Source organism: Citrus sinensis, chromosome 1 (genome assembly GCF_022201045.2).
Source record: "Citrus sinensis cultivar Valencia sweet orange chromosome 1, DVS_A1.0, whole genome shotgun sequence".
Classification (NCBI taxonomy): Eukaryota; Viridiplantae; Streptophyta; class Magnoliopsida; order Sapindales; family Rutaceae; genus Citrus; species Citrus sinensis.
In genome coordinates this window covers 5,373,101-5,397,052 of record NC_068556.1, presented here as the reverse complement: position 1 = coordinate 5,397,052, position 23,952 = coordinate 5,373,101, and the positions used below count along the sequence as shown (strand labels likewise).

At 28.4% G+C, this 23,952-nt stretch overlaps 1 protein-coding gene across 1 annotated transcript; it reads left to right on the top strand.

The window, feature by feature from the left end:
* Nucleotides 1-28: 28 nt before the first annotated feature.
* Nucleotides 29-1,722, top strand: LOC102627450 (non-specific lipid transfer protein GPI-anchored 14). The gene is made up of 2 exons (XM_052442103.1): nt 29-1,014; nt 1,263-1,722. Exons 1-2 carry the CDS (start codon nt 684-686, stop codon nt 1,541-1,543), a joined length of 612 nt encoding a protein of 203 aa, XP_052298063.1. The 5' UTR covers nt 29-683; the 3' UTR covers nt 1,544-1,722.
* Nucleotides 1,723-23,952: the final 22,230 nt, after the last annotated feature.

Below are 23,952 nucleotides of genomic sequence, written 5' to 3'. Positions count from 1 at the left end.
TTATGATACATTTTTTGACACTTGTCAAATCTACATGCAAGCTGCTGTAACGAATTTAATAAAAGCACCGTGGAAGTTTCGTTGTAAGGGTAGTACATTACAAGAAATGAAGCAGCAATTATTCAGATACTAAAATTCAAAAACCAACAGTTTTAGTTGAATTTGTTGCCGGGGAGTCTAGTTTAGAAACGGAATCCTGTCATTGGGAAAAGCAAGCTGATCAATAAATTGAATTTACTTGCTGCCTGCTTCCTTTGGAAATTGGAATACCATTTCTCAAGGCACTCATTCTATTCAACTTCCCCTCCTTATCTGTTTAGCATTCAATGTCAAATCAAATCTCTTTTTTCATATTTTTTATTTCTTGGCCAAATTTTGTTGATATTCTGATTAGACCCTTTAAACAATCCACCTCAGCTCTCGATTGAAAATTTTACTCTTCAAAACTTTCGTTTGCAGGATGGATTACTTGGCCACAACATCAAAGTTTCATTATTTAATTGTGGAGAGAAGTTGGACAATTAATTCATACGAACAGAAAAAGATAAGGGCGGGAAATTCATAAATACCTAACTTAACTACCTCTATATGTACCCATTCAAGCCCCGTGTCCAAAAACAAACAGAAAAACAACTCAATTGTAATAACAATAATCCAGAAGCGCCACTAATAACATCGCTGAAATGGGGAGAGACAAGATGATGATAATATTTTGCATTGTTATGGCTTCATTGGCAATGGCATCAATGGCAACTATTGAAGACGACGAACAAGAATGTGCTGAGCAGCTCACAAATCTTGCATCTTGCATTCCTTTTGTGAGTGGCACAGCAAAGAAGCCAACGTCTGAGTGCTGCCAAGATACCCAGAAACTGAAGGCCAGCAAGCCCAAGTGCTTGTGTGTTCTCATCAAAGAGAGCACCGATCCCTCTATGGGTCTTCCTATCAATACCACTTTGGCTCTTCAAATGCCTGCCGCCTGCAACATCGATGCAAGTGTCTCCAGTTGCCCCAGTAAGTAATGTCTATTCAAGTGATAACCATCCCACGATTTTTTAAGACTTCCTTTTAATATTATCTTAGTACCCATATGAGCCGTATCTATCAATTTAAGTTTTCAGGTCAAGCAGGCAGTTTCACTAATAAAAGCTCTATTTCAATTTTTTGGCTCAGTTTTTTTCTTGGACTATTAAATAATTTGTCTTTAATATTACTGTTGTACTCTTACTTACTGGCCTAATTTGGTTTTATGATGTTTCAAGAGCTATTGAACCTGGCACCAGATTCCCCAGATGCAAAGATTTTTAAAGAAGCAGGAGGAGATTCCAGCACAGCCTCAACAACAGACACTACTCCACCAACTTCAGCAGGATCAACAACAACACCATCTTCTTCTTCTTCTTCTCCTGACTCGAGTTCAAAATCAGATACTACTAATGATAAGGCAACCACAAGCAGCAGTAATGGAGCCAAAACGGTGTCATTTGGGACAGCAAGTCTCTTGATGATGATTGCTTCGTATGCATTAGTTATCTTCATGTGAGCTGCATGCTATTATCTGGTAGTTTGCTGCCGACGTAGTACTGATCAGCACGGAGAGAAAATTAGAGGGTTAAAAATTATGCCGTTTCTGGATTTCATAATAACAAGTGTAATAATCAAAATACCATCATCTTCGCTGGAATTATTGAAAACTTTTCTCTTTTCAGTTCATAAACAACAACCTGGATTTTGCACTCATCTCAATTTTCTCCTAAAGTAAATACATAAATGTAGATGGTAGTTGATTCATATTTCATAAAATTGATCACAATGAAACTAATAATAATAATAATCCAAACTACAGATAACCAATCACATACCACAAAATTCTTAGAATTTAAGCAAAAGCTACAATGAGCATAGATCCATTTTACGTAGCCAAATGCCGGCATAACCAAAGAAATCTTTGATTAAATGGTTCTGTTATTTGCATTGCCTTATCTTATGTCAGGTGATTTTTTTTTTAAAAAACTCTATGTATATGTGAGTGTGTATTCTTGAAATTCTGATTAGTCAATTTAAAAAGGAAATGTATATATGGTAAGAATTTTACTAAGATACATGCAAAAAAAGAAAAAATATGATACAGAAATTTCAAAATAAGAAAAGGAGAAATTATTTGTTGAAATATCATCCTCCCACTCATGTTTGCAAGTCCTTTTATCAGTAAAAAAAATAATTTTTTTATTATTTCCTTTATTATTTTAGTTGATCAATGGTGGGTTTACCACATCAAGGATAAAATAGTAAAAGATATGAGAAAAAAAGTTGAAAATCAACAATTTTTTTAATAATTACAATTTTGATGGATTTTAAAATGGGAAAAGTCCTTTTCAATCTTGAGGTTTAATGCAATAGTTCATTTCATCCTTATTTTTTTGACAATAACTTATTTCATCTCTATTTTTCAATCAATAACCAAAGATACTCTTCCGTGAATTTATAGTTAAACAATAGCCTATTATTATTATTATTTCTTCCCAATCAAAGATCATTGTCCATGTTAAAGTCAGGATAAGTTAAAAGATTAAAAAAATCATACTCTAATACAATGTATTTAATTCTGTGATATTTTAAATATGTGTTTTTATTTCTTTAGTGTGTGTTGTTTTAAATAAATAAAGGAGTTTGTATTTACTTTTGATAAAATAAAAGTATTGTTTGACCATTTATATTGACCATATTGAAGTTAAGGACAAGTTAAAGAAAACAAAAACTCACTTTATTGCCTGTGAAATTTTGTTTTTGGTATATATATATATATATATATTGTTATTGTTTATTCATTAAGTCATCCTAAATTTTAAATTTATATAGAAAGTCATATATTATTTAGTTGCATTTCTTTATTTTAAAATAGTTTGTATGTTCTTAATCGAAAATCATATTTTATCCTCAATGAATTATATAGCAAAACAATGATAAATTAACAAAAGAGTGTTTTGGATTATTATTTAAAAAGTAGAGATGAAATAAGTTGTGATTTGAATGACAAGGATAAAAAATGAACTATTAAATCAAACCCTATGGGTGAAAAGGACTTTTCCCATTTTAATACACTCATATTAAATCAAACCCTATGGGTGAAAAGGGGTTTTCCCATTTTAATACACTCCAAGTGAAATTATATATTTAACAAACAACAGAAGGTTTTACCTAAGAGTTTGGGTGGTAATAGTTCTTTTTTGGTTGAAATCATGGCGATTATTCATGCGGCATCTAAAGCTTTTAGTCATGGTTGGAATTGCATTTGGTTGGAAAGTGACTCCACAACAGTCATTTCTTGTTTAACTTTTCTTTAAATTGTTGAACTAAAATTTTTAAAATATTTTTTTCATTGTTCTTATATTTAAGATGGTAAAATTTGGGTCCAGATTTGAGTTCAGCCATTTCGATCCCGAACCCGGATGACAATTTTGTATACCAAATTTAGACATAAATCTAGATATTTTAATTTTGGGTCCGACCCAGATTTAACTTGAAAACATTTAGGTTCATGGCTTACGGGTTTCAAACCCGAATATCTATATAATTTTCTTTTTTTTTTTAGTTCTCCAATAGGGCACGTTGATATTATAAAGATGGATACACTTGAAATAACATACAGGTCGTATAGCTATTTCACCCAAAAAATTAAAAGCAATCAACACTTGAATCCATTTGGGCACCAAGCAACAAATTTTGAATGGTACACTTGGTCTTGACAGTTGCAACAACAGCATTCACACCCTAGGGAACTGTTGGTTTAAAAATAGTTTTGCAATGGAAATATTTAGATTGCGATTCTCATACAATATATAACATTACTATAATCTAAAAATCGTACATTTGCTTTTTTGTAGAAGCAATTTAAGCTCCCAAATCACGATCTATCACCACCAATATTGTTAGATAATGATCCTTAACCAACGATCTTCTAGGTTATAACTCAAATTTGATCTGCACTTGATATGTGGGCACCTTTATCACTACTAAAAGTAACTAGCAAGAGAAAATTTTCCTCTTAAAGTTAGAGAGAAAAACTCTTTTTTCTGTGATCTATATATTGTCGCTCCTTTATGTTTTCTTTGTAGAGAAAACAAGTCATTTTATATCTCTATTTAGTAGAAACTCTAACCTCCTTATTTATCTTATTTTTTAATTCTATTAAATCAAATTTGATTTAAATTAAAAAAATAAAACCAAAAGTGGCGTTAGGTATTCTTGTTACAGAGACCCACCTTATAAAATAACACAAGACCCCTTATACACAAGCATATTAAATGGAATCTCTCATCAAATACCATATTTAGGCTTTTAACCCAAATAACTAGTATCATGCTTAAATGTCCAATGGTGGTGCAATCAATTAAATGAGCTAACCCGGGGATTATATGGGTACATACAATAGTGACTACAATAATTAGGCATGTAATTAAACTAGTCTAATTATTTAATTGTAAATCTACTCCACTAAAAGATTGGAACTAGCCAACATAATTGTATGCTATCTAGGATAGTGTTCTCTAATAATAATTAAATTCATGCCACATTGATTTCTTTATTAAACAATCATTCGTACCACATCGCTAATTAAATCGAATTTAATTACATCTTGTTTCTTGACACTTACTGGTTTTCTCTAATAATCATTTTCAACATACTAATCATGTTGACACACTCTGGCCAAGGAATTCTATGATCAAGTAACGAAAACCCGTCAAGAGATGTGTTGTACAAATTCTATATTGTTAATCTATAATCTCATTGCTCATAATTGCTTACACCAATATACCAGGTAATCTTGACTACAAATGTATGTCGTGCCCATTGGTAACTCAAATGAAATGACAATCACAAACATGAAAATATAATTAACTCAAGATTGAGATTGTAATAAAATCAATACTTATGAGATTTAATAAGTATGGCAGTCATTTCAAAGTTAATTAAATCTCGTACGTGATCTAGTTTACTGTAGTCAAACTACATCAGTAAATTCTCATTCAATGAATTTACTACAATCTAAACATAAATAGAGCGCCCAACTTTATTTATCAACTGCGAACATAATTTATTTAATCATAAGATAATTTGTATTTATGTCTTCTGTGAAGTTATATGATGATCACATAAAATACATATAATATGATTAAACGGACCTTATTTAAAATATTTATTCAACTAAGATGTCTGAAAATATCTCAAATATTTTGTTAATCAGAAAATAAATAAATTAATATGCTTTAAAGAGCACATAATCCCAACAAGAACTACGTCACCTCTATAAATCAGGCAACAAGCCATGTACTTGCCACAGCGAGGATCACACTTTGCCATCATAGATGAAGGCTCAAATGTGTCTAGCCTTTCAAAAAATGTCCAAAATCCTTATTCCAAAGCTAAACGAATTAAGGATGAGGATTGCTAAATTGTCACATTTTTTTGTGGTGTCGGTGTTGTCGTCAGCATCAAGGAGAATAGCGTCGGAAAGTTGTTGCTGTGGAGATTTGAGTTTCTAATGATGAAAAAACTGGCGAGAGTGTCGGAAAAATGAGATCAACCTTAATGGGCACAATTCTCTTTCTTTTTCCTTCAATACAAAGATTTTTTCAATTCATTCAAATGAATGAAAGAGAAAATAGAGAAGAATAAAAGTGGTTGCAGTAAGTTTAATGAAAGAGAAAAATGAGAAGAAAGAAAACGGTTGTAGTAGGTTTAGGCATTAGGGTTTTTTTCCCTCTCTTTTTATACTTAAAATTTTTGGGTTTGAGTTTCGAATATATGGGTTCAGGTAAACCCATAACTGGACCTAGAATATATCCGAGTTCAAAATATCCCCACTGAATCCGCATTACATTAACTTTCGGTATGAGTTAAACTTGAATCTAATTATCCGAGTTTATCCGAGTCCGAGTTTATTTGCCATCCCTACTTGTATCTACCAAGAAGGCAATCAAGTTGTAGATCCATTGGCTAACTTGAGTTTGCAATCCTAATATTACTCGGTTTGATAGGTATCTCAGCTAATTACCAAACTTTTTATTCAAGTTGTTTAGCACTAGAAAATATATGTTTAATAAATGATAAAATTATCATTTTTTTCACTTACATCGTTGATTAATGCGCTCATAACTTATAAATTATCTTAATATTATCCTTATATAATTTAATTTAAATTATATTTTAGTATCTTAATTTTTGTATTGTAGACATATTTTAGGAATAAAGAGAAAATTAGAAGTGAAAGCAGAGAAAAAAAAGATGGATGGATTGCATTATAAAAGGAAGTGGAGTCGTTTGGAATTAATTATACATATATTTATAATAACAAATAATAAAGTGAACGCTTCCTTCTTTCTTTACTTAGAAATAAATAACAAAAATACAATGACATAAGATAAGATGAAGATGCTAGCTACCAATAAATTGGAGGAGAATTCAGAGGCCGAGAGGGAATCAAAGAATCAAAGAAAGGAACAAAAGATGGAAGCTATGAAAATAATTTCTTCTCTTTTCTTCTGTATTTAATTTTCTTTTAAGATATTTTAGATGTTTATTAAGTAAAATGAGTGTTTTGTTTGTTAATATGAGTAGCTAATTTTCTAAACTAATGTGAAAGGTGAAACTCAAAGATTTAAATTATGAAATTAATTATTCTGTCAAGTAAATTTATAGTTTATTATTTTATTTATATATTTACAAGTTATATTTTTTTCTATTTTTTTAATTCATTTTAATATATAAATCTATATCCACTTTAGATCTATCTAGTTTTGTGACATAATGTTGATACACTAATATGGTTGTGGCATATTATATAATTTATCCCCATATTTATCTATAAGTGGTTAGTTAATAATTAAGTCATATAATAATTAAATTAGTAAAATAAATATAAAATATAATATAATAGAGTATTATAATCATAATTTGAATAAGAAGAGTGGATCCATGTAGCTTGATTTGAGATAATGAACCCGATTCACCGAACACTAATGGAATCTCGACTATTAACATCTATAAGATACGAGTTCTGGCATACTTGACTTGTCTTTAAAAAGGATGTCCTACTTCCCGTAACTTTAGAACTTTTTTAAATGAATAATATCTTTTTTTTTGCAATTAATTTTATTTAATAATCGACTACTAGATTTTTAGATTTCTTATGATTTAATCCCGAACTTACTGTGTTATATTATAATTAGACACTTTTATACTTGAACGTAATCAACACTTTTAAGTTGTGTCAAATTTTTAGTACCGTTGCGGGGAAATTTTCTAAATTTGGTGTTAATTTCATTGTATTTTATCTTATTTCTATTTTTTTAATGTTATACTTTTTTGTTTCACGATTTCATCATTTTTTTAAAATTTTTCTTTGTAAAATTTTAATGAGCACCATTCTTTTCTTAAAAATACAACATCTTCCATAAGCCTGTGAAAAAGAAAAAGATACATCTTGACCCAAAAAAATCTTGCAAATCAGTCTCTAAACCGGTTTGGAAATTGGATCTATGAATTATGACCTATTCTTTAACTATTGAACTTTGTAGACTAAACAAACTTGGAGTTTGGACTTTGAAAAAAATGAGGCTTAAAATTTAAATTAATTACTTAATTGGTTTGTAATTTTTTAAAAGTTGTTAAAAAAGAGGTCCACATCTTGAGGTAACTATTTTTTCTTTCTTTTAAATTTTATTTATTTTTTATTTTGCATTTATATGGCTGGTTTTGTAATACCGCCTATATGGTTAATACTTTGTTAATGTGTTACTATTTTATTTAGATAGCTAGTTTAACTGCCTATTAAGTTATTTTAATTTTAGTTAATTAATTTTTAGTTTGTTTATTTTTATTTTTGTTTATTTGTTTTTGTGCATAATTTTTAGTTAGTTTTTGTTATTTTTAACTTATACAATACTATTTAGTAGGACCATGCATTACTGATTTGTTTATGCATTATTTTCTTAACTTAATTTAAAAAACACTCATTATCAATATTGTAGGAAACGTTGATCTTGTACATATAGTGGTAGATTAATTAGAATATCATCTCCACCACCCTTAAACATGACTGACAACGAAGCTAATAACTTTTCAGAGCAGGAAAAAAACCAAACCCTATAAAATCTTCATGACCAGCTTAGGACACTTAGAGATTTTATGCATCCTACTAGAACAGAAGCAACATCGTGCATAGTTTTTCCTCCTAAAGCATCACATTTTAATTTCAAATCAGGTATCATTCTCCTATCTACTTATCATGGTTTTAAGTCTAAAAATTCATTTTTCTATTTAAAAGAATTTGAGAAAGTCTATAACACTTGCACTAATCAAAATTATAGCATAACTATAATCAAACTTAATTTTTTTCCTTTCTTACAAAAGGAAAAAGCTAAAACTTGGCTATAAAATCTTAGGCCAAGATTCATCAAAACTTGGGATGAAATGCAAGTATAAGTTTTAAAAATTTTTCCATCCACCCCACAAAATAAATTCTTTTAAAAGACAAGTCACCACTTTCATTCAAAAGCCAAGATAGACTCTTTATCAGTGTAGTGATACATATAAGAAGTTACTTAACATTCGTCTACACCATAATTTTGAAACATGAAGGTTAGTGTCTTATTTATATGAAGTAGATAAGTTATTGGAATAATGTGTGATGGTGAGTTTAGAGACAAAAGTCTTAAAGCTACATTACATTATCTTGACTATATAGTAAAGAATGCACAACACTAGGACGCAATTGGTTCTTATGAGTCATCAAGTAAATCTCAGTCATCTCTATCTAGTGGAGTCATGTACAACCTTAGGGCAGACTATGACCTTCAAGTCAAATTTGCATCCTTAACTGGAAAAGTCGAAACATTAAAGTTGAAAATGAGTGATTATGTTAAATCTGTTCAAGATATTTCAAGTCATGTTTGTAATTCCATTGACCATTTTACACAAAACTATCCGACCTTACTAGCTCTAAAAGAAGTTTGCATGAACAAGCGAATGTCATAGACAATTTCAAAAGACCAAATCCCAATGCATATTCACAGACCTACAACTCTGGTTGGAAAAATCGCTCAAATTTTAGTTGGAAAAATGACAATCATGACAACCTTCACAACCACATTCTGTATGTCAGAATTTTTAAAATTCTCAAGGTTACCCACCTTATGTTCCACCACCAAGAAAAAATCTTGAAAATAAATTGCAATCATTCATCGAAAATCTCTATATTTATTCATAAGTGGTTTGTTAATAATTAAATCATATAATAATTAAATTAGTAACATAAATATAAAATATAATATGTGAGAGTATTATGACCATAATTTGAATACCAAGAGTGGATCCAGTTACCTTAGCACTTTTTTAAACGAATAAATTATTTTTCTACTATTAATTTTTTTTAATAATTGACTCCATTTTTTTAGATTCCTTGTGACTCGATCGCAAACTTATCAAGCTATATTATAACCAGCGATTCTTATACTTGAGATTAATCAATACTTTTTAGACCTTCCTTTTATTGTTTATTAATAAATTTTGCTTAGGCGAGGACTTTTACTTTATTTTATTAAAAAAAATTGATCTTTTTCCCAGGGAAAAATAATACGTAAGCGCAGTAACTGTGCACATAGGAGTAATCGGGCCCATTTACGCCATCTTGATCCGATCAATTTGCAGATTGAGGGCCATTTGGGCCTTCATTCAAACGTAAACATTTTCCAGATATCATCTGACGTCGGCCGGTATCGGCTACACGAATATGACTTTCAAAAACATCAGCCTCAGCCCTTGGGGAATCATTTTTCTGATGTTAGTTGTTGTGTTTTTTTTTTTAACATTTCAATATCTAAAAGCACAAGTGTCGGTTCCCATTATCTGTATAACTGTTGGTGTTGGTCAAATATTAATGGTGCCGTATGTGCAGATGATGACATGTATTAATCACACCTCGTTAATAGCAACATGCCGTGAGACAAACATGGCCACACAAATTTGATCCCCATAAATGCTTCAGCCTCTTTCCTTCATTCTTTGATAACGATTCAAAATCTAACCCCTTTTTTTTTTTTTTAAACTAATTGCGTGATTAATTGTGTAACGTGTGCAACTTATTATGCACATATTAAAAAGACAACAAGATAATATAATCAATGTATTAATGCAATTAAGGCGAGATTTGGACCAATGAATGAATTTGACCTATTTTTATATCCGATAATGCTGTGCATAGGGATGGTAAAAATCTCAATGGGGACGAGTATTCTTGGAGTTTTTTTCATTCGGAGAGAGTATGAGGATAATTTCATACCCAATTTCTTATTCAGGGAAGGGATGTGAAAATTTTTTTACCAAATTTCTTATTCGGGGAGGGGACAGGGATGAGGTAGAATCCCCATCCCCTACCCTTTTCCCCATTTTAATTTTTAATTTAATTTTTATTTTTTAAAATTACTAGTAAATAAATAATAAAATTTGAATTATAAAATTATAAGTATTGGTAAAAATAAAAAATATTAAAATATTTATATTATTAAAATTTTAGGCCTAATTAACTAATTAAAGTGCTAAATTTTTATTTAGGATATTAAAAAGACCGGACAGATTCTATTAGCCCAAAACTTTTGTTTTAATTTTAATATTCATTAAATATTTTAAACTTAAATCTATTTTTTATTTATTTTTAGATGTTATAATTGCCCACAGCAAATCACAATTTTAATAGCTAATCTAATCTAATCTAATATTTGCTCTTGATTTGCTTCGACTTAATTATTGTGTTGTAAAGGGAATAGTCCACATTTATAAAGTGTCCACGCCACCATTAAAAAGTTAATTTTGAATCTAAATTTGATTTTATTTGTAACAATTTTGTATTAGGCTATTAATTTATTCATGATAGTTTGTATCCTTTACATGTTGCGTTACTTACTAATTTAATGTATGTGACTTTTGTAATAGATATTAATGTAAGATATATTTCGAACTTTACTTTTATTTGAATTTTTTAGTTTAATATGATTAACTCAAAATTGAAAAAAAAATGTATTAGTTATTCGGGGATCGGGGACCCTCGGGGATCCCCTGTTATTATTCGGGGAGGGGATGAAGATTCTCTTAAATAATTTTGACGGGGATGGGGAGGGGATGGAGACATACGCAAAATATCAGGGATGTGTACAGGGAGATTGGTCCCCTCCCCTCCCATCCCCATTGCCATCCCTAGCTGTGCATTATATAATTAGAATATAATATTCTTTTATATGCAATACATGTGTAACCTAGTTTTTTTTTATTTTTTTTTAACATGGGTGGTTGGGTGGTAACTGGCTTAATAGTTTAAGATTGCTTTCAATAGTATAATTAGTGATTTGAACCTCAGTCACAAGGGCAATGAGGAAATTATGCAACCCCATCATCTTACATTATTATAAAAAAAAAATTATGATTTTCCCATAGATTTAAAAAATAAAACAGTTATATCATCTTATAATTAATGGCATATTAAATGTATTGTCATTTACCGTATAGTGTTGATCTAAATTGTGTTAACTTTTTAAACATATAGTGACATAGTAGTTTTCTGGTCATGAATTTTAAAGTGCGGGAAAGTCAGGGAAAGTTTTAAAACCACACGGTTTTAAAGGCTTACAGTTTTAAGCCTTTAAAACTATACAATTTTAAAGATTTTTCGCACTTTCCCGTATTTTAAAATTTCTGACTGAAACATTTCTCTATAGTGACATATATGCATTTACAAATATATATATATATATATGTGTATGTAAGTATATACACAACTTTATAAAAAGAACAACACAAATCTACGTAGATGAACACTGAATTCAAATCCATTTATTATTGTTGATAAGACAGAATAAATTTAAAAAAAAAAGATACAAGAACTATGATTACAACAATATTGGCTAGGTAAAGTGTTTGTGATTGCTCATTTAAAATATAATAATAGAGCCTAAAATTCTTCATACAAACTAATGTAACACAAGAATATTGGTTACATTTATGAGTGAATAATACTAGTCCAATTCTGTAATCTCAAATTAACATATCTAATTAATCAAATTAAAGGTAAAAGCTCGTTTAGTCCCTATATTTTGAAGTTAGTGTCCGTTTAGTCCCTATATTTTTAAAAATACCTCAAACCATCCATACCATTAAATTATTGACACCCTTGCCATTATCTTTTATTCCTTTTAACTTATTTTTATAATATTACCCTATTATAATATTTTTTAGACATTATTAAAAGAAAAAAAATTACCAGTTTAACACCAAAAAATAAAATAAAATAAAATATATATATTAATTTTTGTGGAACACTCTCTTGAGTTAAAATATTAATTTTTCTAAAAAATTGATAATGTAATTTTTTACAATATTAATTTTTTAGACATACGTGAGCTTCCACAAAAATTAATATATACTTTTTTGTTTTTATTTTATTTTTGAGTTTAATTTGACAATCTAATTTTTTTATTAATATCCAAAAAAGAAACATTATTGTAAGAGTGTAATATTGTAAAAGCAAGTTAAAAAGAATTAAAAAATAATGGCATGAGTGTCAATATTTAACAGCAGGGACGTTTTGAGGTGTTTTTAAAAATATAAAGACTAAATGGGCACTAACATCATAATATAGGGACTAAACAAATTTTTACCCTTAAATTAATTAAACCCTACGAAAAATCAACATTTTGATGTTTGATCAATAAAAGGAACAACCACTTAACGATTTGCTTTCCCTTTTACCTTGCAAGTTATGTACTCCTAAAATTGGCTATTTATAGATTATTACATTAAATTGTGCTACAAAGTTGAGAAGATTCAGGAGGCAGCGAAGTGTCTCCTTCACACCACGCAATGGTGCAAAAATTTAATCTAGATTTTAATTTAATTAGGTGATAAGTGATTGTCAAATTTAATCAGTTAACACAGCCGCCCATTCAAATTGACCAAAAACTTTGGCTCTTGCCGAGTGAATTGCTATTTCAATTTTCAAAGTAGGTAGGTCCAGGTGCAAGAGCCAAATTGATGCCACGTGTTTGGAAAAAATTTTTGGTTCGTACTTAGAGTCTCATTACTTCTTATGTATTACAATTAATTAATGCATGTATGACATATGTAGTTAAATTTAATATAACCATCACTTGCATGATATTTTTCAAAATAAATACATGCATGTCATAGCATTATTTACTTATTATATGGCTGACATAGTGCTTCCGATGTATTCTAAAATTTCTCCACATTAAGACTATTTGTCATGGATATTATTCAATTTTTTTATTGTAATTAATGGATACCAATACGGTGGTTACATTGACATTGGGAGATGGGGCTGTGTCCCTAATTAACTTGATGGTCTCTAATCTTTTATGGTGCATTTACTTCATGGGAATGAGAATGAACTAAGAATGAGAATAGACTGAAATGAGAATAAAGAATGAAAATGAGATTTCAATGCTTACTTGGCAAAAATAAATGGGAATGAAAATGTGCTGGAATGTCATTGATATGTTTACTTGGTAAAATAAATGGGAATAAGGAATAAGAATGAGAATCAATTTATCAAAATACCAATAGTATTAATAATTAATAAAAATAATTAATTTATCATTATTAACAATATTATCATTATTGTTGTTGTTGTTGTTATTATTATTATTATTATTATATTTTATTAACTTTATTATTTTAGTTATTATTAATTATTGTTAATATTATTTTTATTAATATTATCATTATTAACATTTATTATTATTATTATTAAATTTTATTAACTTTATTATTTTAGTTATTATTAATTACTGTTAATATTATTTTTATTAATATTATCATTATTATCATTTATTATTATTATTATTAAATTTTATTAACTTTATTATTTTAGTTACTATTAATTATTTTTATTAATATTATCATTATTAACATTTATTATTATTATTATTAAATTTTATTAACTTTATTATTTTAGTTATTATTAATTATTGTTATTATTATTTTTATTAATAATAATAATATAATAATAATAATAACAACAACAACAATAATGATAATATTGTAAATAATGATAAATTAATTATTATTTTTATCATTATTTTTATTATTAATAATGATAATATTAATTAAAATAATAAAGTTAATAAAATTTAATAATAATAATAATTATTATTATTAATGACATTTAAAATAATAAAATTAATTGTGATTTGAATTAGGGTAATTTGGGAAATATGAAAAAAGTATAGGGATACAAAAGTAAACATATATTTCATTCTCATTCCCTCATTTTCATTCCCAACCCCCCATGGGAATGAGATTTTCATTCATTATTCCTAAATTGTGTAGGACCCACACATTTTATTCTCATTCCCAAATTACGTTTTGCCAAGTAAACATGAGTTTCATTCTCATTTCTTTATTCTCATTCCATATTCCACAAAGTAAACACACTATTAATGAATTGATAACATTGCACGACTTTAATCTTCTGGCTCCACACAATTAAAAGGCGGGTAAATGTCGTTTTTAGTGTACATTTTGAATTAATTACTCTACTAATTTTAAGTATTTTTAAAAATTATTCAAAAGTTTCATATTATATTACTCTTTTCTATCAAAATTTATGTAATTTATCGTCAATATTTTTACTTATTACAAGTCAAATTATTTAAATTTTAAGTTATATAAATTAAGAGATAACATTTTACCTTTAAAAAGCTAAATTCAACAGCTACAAAAGCAACAAGATAAATGTTTTGCATAATTTTTTATAATACAAAAGTTAACTAGATAATTGGCTCAAATTATAGGACTAAATGAACATTTTTACCATTTAAAGACTTATTCTTGCGTGCTTAGCTAGTTGAACGCATGCGTCTTGCCAATGTGTAATGTTCTATGGGGAAAAAAAAGTTGATACACCTTAGGCACTTTTTTTAAAATTTAATTTACTTAATTTCAATCAGTTAAATTATTCAATCTATTTTTTTTTTCAACTTAATGAAAATTTTTAGTCATTAAGTTACAAGTTATTAAATCAATTTGTTTTAGCTTTGTTCTTAATCGAAAGGGTATGAATGACATTATAAAAGGATATTCTCCAATATATCTTTATCAAATTAATTTATTTTCACCCGTACTTAAATAAAACTCACTAATTAGCATTATTTATCTTTACAAACTTTTATGAATATTTTTAATATAATATATCATAAATTATAATAAAATTGATTAACTTGTTATAATTTAGAATATTAGAGGGTTGTATTCACTTGAATATGATTTATATTAAATAAAATACTATCTTATTTATATTCATTGAGATCTTTTTTTTATTTAACATTTATAATTTATAAAGGCACAAATATAAAAGTATTGGTTTTTCAAACTCTTTAAACTGAATAAAATAAACAACTTAATACTTATTATTAAAGATTCATAAAAAAAACCTAACATGTTATTCAAATTCAAACATTTGGTTTTATTCTGAATTTAGACTAATTCAGATATGTTCATTTTTCAGACAAAAAACTTTGGCCACCTTAGTGAGTTGCACATTTTACATCAAATTTTTGTCATGTGCATCTCTCTATCAATATTTAGTGAGTGAAGCATGTTCCATTGAGAATATTCAAGATTAATGTTTTTTTCTTTTCTAAGTTTTACATAGACCAATAAGATAATTTTGGTTGTTGTGAATAAGAATAAATGTGACAAAAAAATATGGAATTTAAAACTCTAGACACATGATTTTCAAGTAGGCTCTGTCTGTGTTTGGCCATGTATCAGTCTTTCCTCTTTATCCCCTTCGGTTGCCTAAACATAGTGCTAGAGAATTTTTACCACTTAAATGGGGTCTTTTCCCCTCAGTGAGACTTGAACTTTGAACTTATGGTATGTTTACTTGAGGGTTTAGAAAATATGAATGAAGGAATGAGAATGAAATTTGTGTTTACTTAGCAAAATGTTATTTGGGAATGGAAATAAAATATGTAGGTCACACATAATTTGAGAATAATGAATGAGAATCCCATTCTCAAGGGGGGTTGAGAATGAGGATTCTCATTCCCTAAACTGACTTTTGTATCCCTCTAATTTTTTTATATTTTCTGAATTACCCTCGTTCAAATAATAATTAATTTTATTATTTTAAATGTCATTATTATTATTATTATTAAAATTTTATTAACTTTATTATTTTAGTTATTATTAATTATTGTTATTATTATTTTTATTAATATTATCATTATTAACATTTATTATTATTTTTATTTTTTAATTAATATCATTTTTATAATAATATTTATACATGTATCTAGTTAATGAAAATTACATTATTTAATACTATGGGTATTTTGGTAAATTGATTTTCATTCTCATTTATTTTGCCAAATAAACATATCAATAACATTCCAGCACATTCTCATTCCCATTTATTATTGTCAAGTAAACATTAGAATCTTATTTCTATTCTTCATTCACATTTCAGTCCATTTCCATTCCCACCCCATTTACATTCCACCACATTCACATTCCATGAAGTAAATGCACCATTAGCTTAATGGTACCTATAGTGCATGGAAATACTAGGGGCCGTGCCAAGACTTAAATTTAGGAGGGCAGAATTTTTTAAAAGAACTTTTAGGGTTTAACTTTTCTTTAAAAAAAATAATTATTGAGTCAAAGTGTTGAAGTATTAAAATTATTGGGATCAAATAATAAAAACTTCTAGTTTAAAGGGTAAATTTGTGAAAATGATAAGAGATCAATAAAACCTTACTTCATTAAAACAAGGGACAAACTAAAAGATGAGAGAAATATATTTTTTAATATAATATATTTTATTCTATAAGATATTGATATGGGTTTTATTTATTTATTAACTCAATCCTTACTTTGTAAAAATTGACAATTTTCCGAAAAGTAGTTTAAGAAATTGCTGATCACAAGTCAGCGTACTGCCCAGGCAATTTTAAGTCGGTCTCGGCTTTGTTAATTGTCGGCAAGAAAGCCAATACTGATCCACAAAATGGACCACATTAACAAATTAAACAACAGCCACCCACAAAGCTGGAGTAAGAGCTGTAGCCGTATTTGCAGGGCTATGGTCATTTCATTATTGGTTCAACAAACTCACCTAACTTTGCCCTCAATACACGGGACTGATTTGATTTCCAATTATGTGTTTTCATTTTCGGTACTCTCACGTGCATATTTTATTCCGATTATTCTTAAAATTAATCAAATTTTTATTGATTGGAAGTATCCTTATTTATCAATTCATCATTCTGCCACCTCAGTTTCACCTGCTGCATCACACAATATTAGTTGTAAGATAAAGAATAATGAATGACACGTATCGCATCACGTGATCCATCTAAATTAGCAAACACCCAATTTATAGCTGCATGGTTTTAATGCAACCCGCTATAATGTTTTGTACTTCTATATTGTAAATGAGTAATGATACAGTAATAAATTCTTGTACAAACTGATGTGGCTTGATAAGATTGGTTGAATTAAATATCACTTGGCCCACATGATTTATTTTTATTAATTTATATTTTCATTCAACCAATGAATTAATGTCACGTCAGTTTGTATAAAATAAATTTATACAAGAGTTTGTGGCTGTATCATTACTCATTGTAAATTATTACCTAACCCATATGATAGTGAAAGTTAACGTACTTCATATTATTATTATTTTATAAAAAAAAGAGATACTTTTATTTTATCTTTGAATCATGGAATCTTGTTTATGAATTGATTGATGAATTTTCTTTCATTCTTTATCCGCGTTGGTTTGAAGCTGGTTGTTGGTCATTCCGTATTATGAATATAGAAGATCTTACTTGTAAAATTTTTTTGTCCTTTTTTTTTAACTTAATTAAACCTGTAATTATGTTGGGACAATATCTTTTGGACAAGTCTTGTACGTTAAAACTTCTTTATAATGATACTTTATATAAGAGTAAATTTCAAGTAGTCATAAAAAATCATATTTATTTCAAAACTAATTATAAATAAGAATAAACTCTATTTTATAATAAGTTATAATTTTTTTAGATTTCATCATTAGGAACTTGCCTATACGTAGTAATAATTATATGAATTTTACAAAAATATATATGTTAGTTTTTTGAAATTATACATATCTCTCTCAACAATATATATACATTAAATTTGACATTCTCAATTATTTAGTTATTAATGTAGTACATTGTTTACCTCTATATCACTTGCTCTAAGGATAATTAAGCCAAAACAATAATTTTTATTGCTACATCTCTTCTAAATTATAACCTCCTCAATAATAATAAATTTAATTTGGTCCCACCATTATAACTATTAGGAGGTTTTAATATAACTGTGAGTTTAAAGAAATATATAATATTTTAACAAGCCATTGAAGGAAAGGAAATCATTTTATTCATAAAAATGAAAAATATGTGAAGTTGGATCTAAAACGTGGGTGTTAGCTCGTTCCTCTGATAAAATCTATTTGATTTAAAATAAGAGATCTGTAGTTCAAACCCAGCCATATAGTTAAGTGGGGAGATTAGGTTCTATCTTAAATGATTTTTCTACTTGTTTGAACAATATTATTAGGAATTTTAACATTTGTGTCACAATTTGAGTTTCAGCTATTATGATTTTCATATGTAAGATAGTAGAATAATAACTATGAAATCCCCAGCACTACTCTTACTTGAGACGAGTGATTGAGACGTGACCAAATCAATACTATAGAATAAAGCGGAGATTGTCAATTTTCACTATTGAAATTATTATCTATCACTTATCCCTATATTTTCTTTTCATATTACTTAATAATCCCCTAACTCTAAAAAATTTAAAGGAAAAGAAAGATAAATGGGTCGTTTGTTTGAAATTTGATCATATGAATTTAAAATATAGATCTAGTTTAAGCAAAAATATTTAAAAGGTAATAAAAAGTACAAGAAAAATATTTTATTATTAACTTTCTTATTCACACACAAACCTCTCTTTGTTTTTTTTTAGAATTGCCAATTGTGTTATTTTTGTTTGCAATGTGGTGATCATTAGGTGCTTGTATGTTATGTATTTATGTTGGAAAATATACTGAAAAAAAGAAAATAATGTAATAAAATGACAGAGAGCTGAGTACTGACACTTGCGTTTTGTGCGAAACACTTACAGATTCATGTTTGTTTGTTTTTCCCCTTCCTTTCTCTCTCGGCAGAGGAAATTTAACAGTGCGTACAGAAGCAATGAGTGGAAGGTGGTTAGAACGTAAATGGCCAAGTGCTTAACCTGCACTTGCTTCTTCGTTTTTGGGCGTCGTTAATTGGACAGAACACACAAATCACATTACGTTAGTGAACTGAAAACAAGCGGCTCAATATAATTTTAGGAAACCGGAAGCGCCCCATATAGCTAGCAGCAATGCAATGCTAGATTGCCATCGGTTTTTATCAGTGAAATGCCTGATTTATGTGCTTTTCTTTTATTTATTTATTTTTACACTCCTTCGTCCATCATTTTTTTTCCTTATATAATTAGTTGAAAGATATATGAACAAATAAATTATAATATCCTTCTCAAATTAAACAGAACCGATTTAAATCAGTTATTTTATAAAAAGAACTAAATAAGAACCGAACTCAAACGGATATTTTATATATAACACTAATTATATATATATATATATATATATAATGACAACCCCAACAGATCCTGCAACAATGCATGCATACATACATAAAATTTCTATTCTATTTTGATAATGTTAGTTGAACACCATGAATAGCATTGAGCTTTTTATTAAATAATACAAAAGTTATTTTTTGAATTATTAATTTTTCAAAATTAATTAGTTAGCATTTATTTACAGGTTGGCCGACGATGACCGGGGCAAGCAAGGCTGTAAACGAGCCTCGTGGGGGCCCAAAAGGCGACCGCGACGGCGAAACATTGAAAGGCCTTGTTTGCCAATCAGTATTCACTTTACAAAATCATCCCTGCCAAACTGAGACAATAACGAGAATGCCACTGAGCTTAATAAACTTTTATTATTATTATTATTATTTTAGTTAATTAAACGTATACGACGGGGATTTATCAACGGGTCAATCGCCAGTAAAGACGAGAATTTAGATTACCCACCATCATTCATAATTTTCTCTTCACTCTTTTGCCACGGGTTGTATTTTTGGATTCAAATCTAAAAATCTATATTTTAGTTTCTTAGAAAATATTATTGATTGAAAAAAATTTGTAGTGTATTGAGTTAATCAGATATATTTTAGCATTTTCTTTTGAATAATCATATATTTAATAGCCAAAGGCTACGAAATTCAAGTTAATTTCATATATCAACACATGTTAATTAGAGTGCATATTAGAATAAGAATATTGAGCTTTATTTCTGCATCAATTTATTTATATTTTAGCTTCTTGTTCTTCTAGAATTGTATTTAAGCTTAAAGTCGAAGCTTAACCGAATCAAATGTGTGTTTTTTAACTTTTTTTTTTTTTTTACATGACTCAATTAACATGAAAGGCCATATTCAAAGAAGAAAATATTAACATCTAAATAAAATCTTGCAAGATCCGCTCGTTAAAACATGAGGATTTTTTATTTTTTTAATCCACATACAACGTGAAGACTACATAAAATTTAATTAAATGGAAAATAAAATAAAATATGCCCCCAAGTCAAAATTTGTGATCCATATTTTTTAATTAGATCCAAATTTCGTTGGCCAAGTTTGGCTAAATTGACTGGCAAATCAAAGTCGTGCAAGATTAGAAAAAATATTAGGAGATGCACAACGTGATGGATAATATTTATGTGTATGATACGTACACAACAACACGACCTACGTATAATGTTTTTATTGATGAAAAGACATAATGTATAGTTGAGCTACTTCTTGTTCCTTCTGTTTGGGAATTTAATCTTTTTGACCATATAATAATAATTTCTTTGTCAAATTTTGAAATCGAGGCAGTTTCTTTGCATCTCCTTCCCGCACAAAGAAGAAAAGTCCAATTTTGATTTTATGGTTTATGCTTCGCGAAGAAGATGAAAGAAATTCTAGCACCACGGTTGCGGTTGCTTTTGCTTGTCACTTTTATGCGGTGTTAAATGGACATGAAGTCAAACTTATTTAATCAGCATTGTGAATTTGACAACTAAAACGCGTAATTAAAAGTTAAAAGCTGAATCAAAAACAACTTTCATTATGTGATTTATATATGGTTCTTTATTCACCTGGTTGGTCAGCTTTCAAGCGACGCTTGCCATTCAACAAAAGTTGAGGGAATGAATCCCAGTGACTATTAATTATTTCTCTTCCATAATTGACTAAAGAGAACTATTTTTTTTTCTCTTACAAATATGGGTAGATGGTAGAAATATATTATCAAATATTACTATGAATCCGTTTGAGGTATAGAAAGATTATCTTAAAATAAAGAGATAGTGTAACTGTCCCAAACGATCTTTATATTGAAAAAGCAAAATTTAGATTGTGGCGTAAATAAAGTTTACTTAAGTTAATTCTAATATATTTTTTATTTTATACATTGTTTTTGTTTAAAATGAACACATAGACCGTATTGGTTTTGGAAAATGTCACACAAATTTATTTTTAGATAAATCTTAGGGTGTAACATGAATATGACTATTTTGAAACTAGAAGAAATCTAAATGCATAGTTTTGTAAATCTTGAAAGTTGTAGTGGCTTTTATCATTAGTGCTTTAGTTTTTTTTTTTTATATATTTTAATACTAGAGTCATTATTAAGTAGGAGTTCTTTGCTTTAATATAATAATAAATAAGTTAAAAATAAAAAATTTTAATTTTAATATACTATAAATTTTAGTTGGAGAGTCATTGGGGCTTTTAGTTTAATAATATATTATTTTTTATTTTATAATTCATTAAAAGACAAAAGTATTATAAATGATATTACTTTTGTAGAGAAATAAAATAAGATATATTTATTTTTATATTGACGAGTGTTTTGAGAGATTATTTATTTTTTCACTCTTCTATTTGTCATATAAGTAAGTAAAAAAAGTATTTGAAGAGTTAAATTATAGGAGTTTTTTTAGTAATACTCTAAGATATTTAGTCCGATTTGGACTCGTATGAAATAAAGATTAATGTTTGACTAAAATTTAGAGTAATTCCCCAAAAGCAACCTGATTTTTCTCACCTAGAACATTCCTTGGGCCGACACAAGTGCTCTCAAGTGGTGCCCCATTGCCGTCGGGAGGCTCCGATAGTTTTTGGGAATTTATTCCAAAAGTAGACTAAAAAAATCAGTTCTTCTTTGAATTATGAAAAAAATTCCGCCAAAACTACTTTGGAGCACCAAAAGGACTCCATTTTTTTTTTTTGGGCGGCATTGCATTGCCCGTGGGAAGGCGCGTGCAGAAAACCGGATCAAAATTCCAAAGCAACCCCAGGGGCCCCAATGAAGAAAGGCCAAAATCAGTGTGTTATAGCTTTTAGCTTTGGGGCACAAGGGGAGAAGTTAGGTTTTTCACCAAAGAAACCCAGTTTTTATCCCTTGCGACATTTCTCGGGCTGGCGAGAATGCTCCCAAACGGTGCCCACCTCTGTCGGAAGACTCTTATAATTTTTTGAGAATTTATTCCAAGTTAAATATCACCTGAAATGGATTATTTTTATTTTTTTTAACCCTTTAAGTTAGTTTAATCCCACCTTTTATCCAATATAGAAACATAACCTAAGTAGCATGGGATTATAACACCAAATCACAATTTATAAGCTTGAAAGTTAATACCAGTGGTCCTCAAAGGTTTGACTGATTATTTGAGTCAGAAATTTTAAGTAACTATTTTTTTCGCTCGTTTTCAAATTTCATTTCAATATAAAATTGAATCAATACTAAAATTTAATTCATTAATTTTCAATCAAGTTTTTATGTGATGGTTATTTGAATTCAAATCCTGGAGGAGGAAGATAAAAAGTAAAAGATTAGTTTGAACTTTGTGTAACCACCGTATCATAAAAAATAAAATAATACTAAGGGAGCCCCCAGATTCAATCAACTATCATAAAAAAGGAAAAAAAAATATTTTAGAATTTTAATTAATTCCCTATGCAATTATGCTTTCGTATATAATTTGATTATTATTTTTAGTCTAGCATTGCAGCAATGGACAACCAATCCTCTCTCCGACTCTAGGCCATGTTTGTTCCAGAACATCCCAGTTTGTACTTTATTTTTTCGACAAAATAATAATAAATAAAAAATTTGGATCACTTAAAAGAAGCACTTTCCAAGATTATTATTTCTTTTACTAAAAAATTGTAGATACATTAATTTACGTAATTTTCACTGACCCCCCTCAACAACGTCCAACCCACAAATAGATCGACTTTATGTCCACATTAATTCTGGCCTCCCCTGATCCAAGCATTTGGCTATTAAGTGTGACAGCAACAATGGAAAAGTACACTGATGTTATAAATATGAAAATAACCGATTTAGAAATTTCTACGAAATCAATTAGCCCAATTTCTTGAAGAAGAAACCATGTAGATTACAACTTAAATTTGAGCAAAATTGAAAATGATAAGAAGAAGAAGAATCAAAGAGGGAAAAAAAAAAGGAGATTTAGAATGAATATATTGAATTGATGAGAATTATAGACGAAGAGTGTGTCTTACTTAAGTGACCTTCTACTAATTTTAATAAATAGACTCTTCACTAACATTATTAGTATGAGTGAGCTTCCACTATCAATTATATAATGCAACCATTCCACTAAAATAATCGTACTCATGAGTAGATCGATTTGGAATTCACCAAAACATTCACAACAACCGATACATTTTAATGAACAATTATAAAATCAATTAAAAAAAAGGTTAA

Bases quoted from the DNA above. Each gene is read 5' to 3' on its own strand.
- LOC102627450 (XM_052442103.1), top strand. From the start codon at position 684: ATGGGGAGAGACAAGATGATGATAATATTTTGCATTGTTATGGCTTCA. The intron at 1,015-1,262 runs GTAAGTAATGTC...TGATGTTTCAAG, and splicing joins AAGTGTCTCCAGTTGCCCCA to AGCTATTGAACCTGGCACCA.